The sequence below is a fragment of the Syngnathus floridae genome, chromosome 18 (genome assembly GCF_059516105.1).
Source record: "Syngnathus floridae isolate MCC-2025c chromosome 18, RoL_Sflo_1.0, whole genome shotgun sequence".
NCBI classification, from domain to species: domain Eukaryota; kingdom Metazoa; phylum Chordata; class Actinopteri; order Syngnathiformes; family Syngnathidae; genus Syngnathus; species Syngnathus floridae.
Window position 1 is genome coordinate 281428 of NC_142430.1, and position 3929 is coordinate 285356.

Genomic DNA, 3929 nt, shown 5'->3' on the forward strand with positions numbered 1-3929 from the left:
TCACGTGACCACGACGTGGCAGATGTCATATAGCAACCGCTGTTTTGTTTAGTAGATTTACAGTTGTTATGCATTGGCATAATGGTGTGCACTCAAAATAGATTTAAATAAATTAAATATTTCTTCTGCCTACTCCCTTTTAAACAAGTTAACTCTGCCCACGTCCATTGACGTCTTGTCTGCGTCACGTGACCACGACGTAGCGACGTCATATAGTAACCGCTGTTTTGACCAGTAGACTTAGTTATTATGCGTTGACATAATGGCGCACTGGTTAGCATGGCCACCTCTTAAGCATGATGATGCGGGTTCGACGCCTGATCAATGTTAGCATGGAGTGAGCTGAAGTGCATGGCGCTGAAGATTTGAATCTTTGAAATGCGCTGAGGTCTGACATATCAGGCAGAATGGTTTGCCATCACGTTCAACAAAAAATAGAAACTTTCCCACTCTGATTAAAACGTCCTGTGTTCATCTACGTATTTTCGTTTTGCTGTGCATCTTTTCCCTGCCATTTCGAGAGCCCAATTGACACTCATAGTTTAAAGAAATGTGTTTGCCCATCCTACTTTGTGGAATTTCACCACATGCGCTTTTGACCAAAATACCAAATTGAACTCAAGTGAAGCCAACACGCACAACCCCCCCCCCCCCCCCACACACACACACACACACACAAATGGTGATATGAACATAAAAGAGCCGCATGCGGTTCGGGAGTTGCGGCTTGGCCAAACCTGTACTATACAACTTTATTTGTATAAAATTTTCACAACAGCTGTCACACAAACAAAGCGGGAAAAACCGAAGACGTGCGTGTTCCGCCCACGCTGGATTTATTTGCACCTTTGAAAAGACACCGTATTGCCGCAGATGTGGCAAAGAGTACTTTTGGGCATCTGAGACGGAAGGATGTCCAAAGCATCACGTCACCTGCTCTGGTAGGCATGGTGGTGGGACGTTGAGGTCAACCGCTTTGGGGTTGGCTGACTCTTTGATCGCAGGATGCCACACACTTGAAGACAGAAGCAGAAAAGCAGAGCTAAATGCAAAATGTACTCACCGGTGACTCCAATTTTTTTCCCCCCTGAAGAAACAGCTGGACGGGTGGCCCCGGCTGGCCAGTGGGACTCTTGTTATTCTGACCCTTTTTAGTGCGCGTTTGGGGCAACAACCGTTTTTTGTGGCGCTCTCTTCTGGTTCAAAAGTGCCCTGCATGTGAATTTGCTTTTCCTGCCTTCTGATTGGATGAGCGCCGGTGTGACGCGGTGCCTCTGTCACCGTGGCGGGGGGTATACGTTGGCATCGGAGCGTCTGCCAACGTCTGAGACCGGCTGGCAGTGTATCGGAGGTGTCGAGTGCGGTGCCGCTGGAGCTCACTCACCAGCTGGTGTTAGGGCCACAGAATGAAGGCCAAGGAGAAGAATAGAAAGAGAAACAGAAACTTCTCCTCCAATTGTTTGATTTGTCTCTTCTGAGCTTCGATGAATTCTTTCAGCTCTTTGTTCCTCTAGGACGGACAAATGGAAAGTGGCATTCAAAAGCCAGTAAGCGTGCAAGTAAGTGCCGGGCTGGCTTTGGGCCCTTACCTGTTGCGCGCTGTGCAGCAGATCCATTCTCTCTTGGAGGATGCAAGCGTCGCGCTCCCTCAACTCGCACATCAGGGCTCGCTTCCATTGGTCCACGGCGCTCCTAAGCTCTTCTCTCTGATCCGCCGTCAGCACGTCATTCACGCCAGCGTGGCTGGCTTTTTCGCCGTCCGTGGCGGGGCAGTCCCGCTGCGGTAGCGCCTCGTACAACATGGCCTCCAGCTCCAGGATCCTCTGGGCCGCAATCCTCGTCCATCAGTGGTCCGGCGGGAGATTTGAGGACGGCTTACCTTATGAGCCTGGTCCATGGAACACTTCCTGAAGTCCAACTCTTCATCCAGGTAGCCCTTCTGCTTGCAGAACATATCCTAGCACAGCTCAAGGTCAGAATTGTTGGGGCACATTGCCGGAGTTCCCCTTGGCTGATGTCGCGTGTCTGTCTACCTTCTCACTTTCAATGTCCAACATCTTCTGTTGAAGTGCTGACTTGGTCACTTTGATGTATTCTAACCACTGAGGAAAGGCTGCTGTCACATAAGCAGAATGCGAGAGCGTGCGTGGACGTGCGCGTTACCTTCTCGGCTAGGGTGAGAAGGGTCCTGGCGTGAATCACGACCACCTGCTCCTCGTTGGTGAGATTCTGCAAGAGCCCAAAGGCACAGCGTCAACAAGCTTCTTTCAGCGCAAAGCCTTCCAAAAGTCACATTTGAGCCGCCGAGTCTCGTGGAGTGCGAACATAAGGAGTTCGACATACACTTACGGCGTTATAGCCCAGGATGTCCAGCTTCTTCATCAGATCACTGATGACGATGTCCGGGGGAAAGGCGCAAGGAGCAATGTAAGGTGTTCTGGGACCTCGGGTTAAGGTTAGGGTTGCGAGGGACGCCTTACGTACGCTCACGCCCTCGGCCTCGCAGTAGATCTGCAAAGGGCTGAGGCCGTCTGGGAAACGGACTTGCAGAAACTTCAAGACGGGGGAGCGCCACTCCCTCTCCTGAAAGGCAGAGGCATGCATCCGTCCGTCCGTCCGTCCGTCCGTCCGTCACATCTCTGGCCTCAACACGCTTGTGCGAGTCTTCCCACCTCCAGCTCCAGGATGCGGAACTCAAGCAGTTCGTTTTGGTCTCGGATATCCTGGATGTGCTCTTTCAGACGCGCTTCTTCCGCCTCCATCCGCCTGACCTGAAAAGACAGTCAGACCTCATCTGCGGGGCTTCCCGACAGGTGTGACGCCAAGCGACTCCGCCCAGCGCCTTTCTTTCCGTCACCTTTTCGGCCAACTGCTGATTGCTCTGACGCAGCAGCTGCTTCTCCTCCACCCACTTGACATTCTAGAAGAGACAAACGCGTGGACAGCTTTGGAATGTTGTGTCATTTTCATCCACAAATTCTTTGGTTGACTGGAAAATGACATTTGCTTTTCTCCGCATTTTCCCAGCCACGTTCGGGGGGGGGGGGTTGGTCCAGTAATGCCAGACGGATGAGTGACTGAAGAATGTAGCTATTTTGTCTGAGAAAAAGGTGTGCTCATTGATGAGCTTACCTGTCCTTGTTGCTTCAGCGCTGACTCCAGATCTGCTACTCTGCTTTGATAGTGACCCATTTCTACCATCAGCTTTTCTCTGGTCTGAAAGGAGGAGGAGGGAGGCTCCTCCTCCTCCTTTCAGACCAGAGAACACCCGAGGCTGGGTGAGAACGGGGAGGCTGCGACCCGGCCGGGGGTTGCGGGAAGGGGCGCCACCTTGATCTCCTTCTCGGCGTCGTAGTCCCCTTTCGCTGGTCTGGGCTAGCAGAGCGTAGGCTCGTTGCAGCGCTTGATATTCTTGCGTCAGCTGGCGGTAGCGAAGCTCCGCCTCTTCATGCACACACCAATGCAACACAGCACTAGTACCAGAATCAGTCAGACCGGCGACAAAGCACCCGCGACGCAAAGACGAGTCCGATTCCAGGCTGAAGAGGAATGTTTGGTGCCAATACGCTGGCAGAAATGGCGGGCTACCTCTTCGGGTTCCGTGTCGGGGGTTCTGTCGGTGTGAAAAGACAAGGACGATCCGTCCGAGTCCACCAACACGTCTTCGTCGTAGCCGTAAAATGTTTCGATGACCTGCGGGCGCGGAAGCAAACATCTCTCTGAACAAACTGAAGCGACACCTCACGATGAATCGACGAGAGGAACGATAGCGAGAAAAAGGCCATTTCATCTTGCGCAACACCAAGCAGCCGCAAACAAACAGACTCACCTTGCAGGACCTCACGCTTTGTTCCTCCTCAGAGATTCTCGACGTCGGTATCGTAGCAGCAAATCTCTCTCCTGTCGACACAAATAATCCGCCTTTGAGA

General features: G+C 52.3%; 1 protein-coding gene across 1 annotated transcript; it reads right to left on the reverse strand.

Moving 5' to 3' along the window:
• Window positions 1-1205: 1205 nt before the first annotated feature.
• On the reverse strand, window positions 1206-2604 carry LOC148382110 (janus kinase and microtubule-interacting protein 3-like). The gene is made up of 5 exons (XM_088360857.1): window positions 2350-2604; window positions 2164-2229; window positions 2034-2102; window positions 1590-1957; window positions 1206-1510 (listed from the first exon to the last, which is right to left on the reverse strand). Exons 1-4 carry the CDS (start codon window positions 2602-2604, stop codon window positions 1730-1732), a joined length of 618 nt encoding a protein of 205 aa, XP_088216983.1. The 3' UTR covers window positions 1206-1510; window positions 1590-1729.
• Window positions 2605-3929: the final 1325 nt, after the last annotated feature.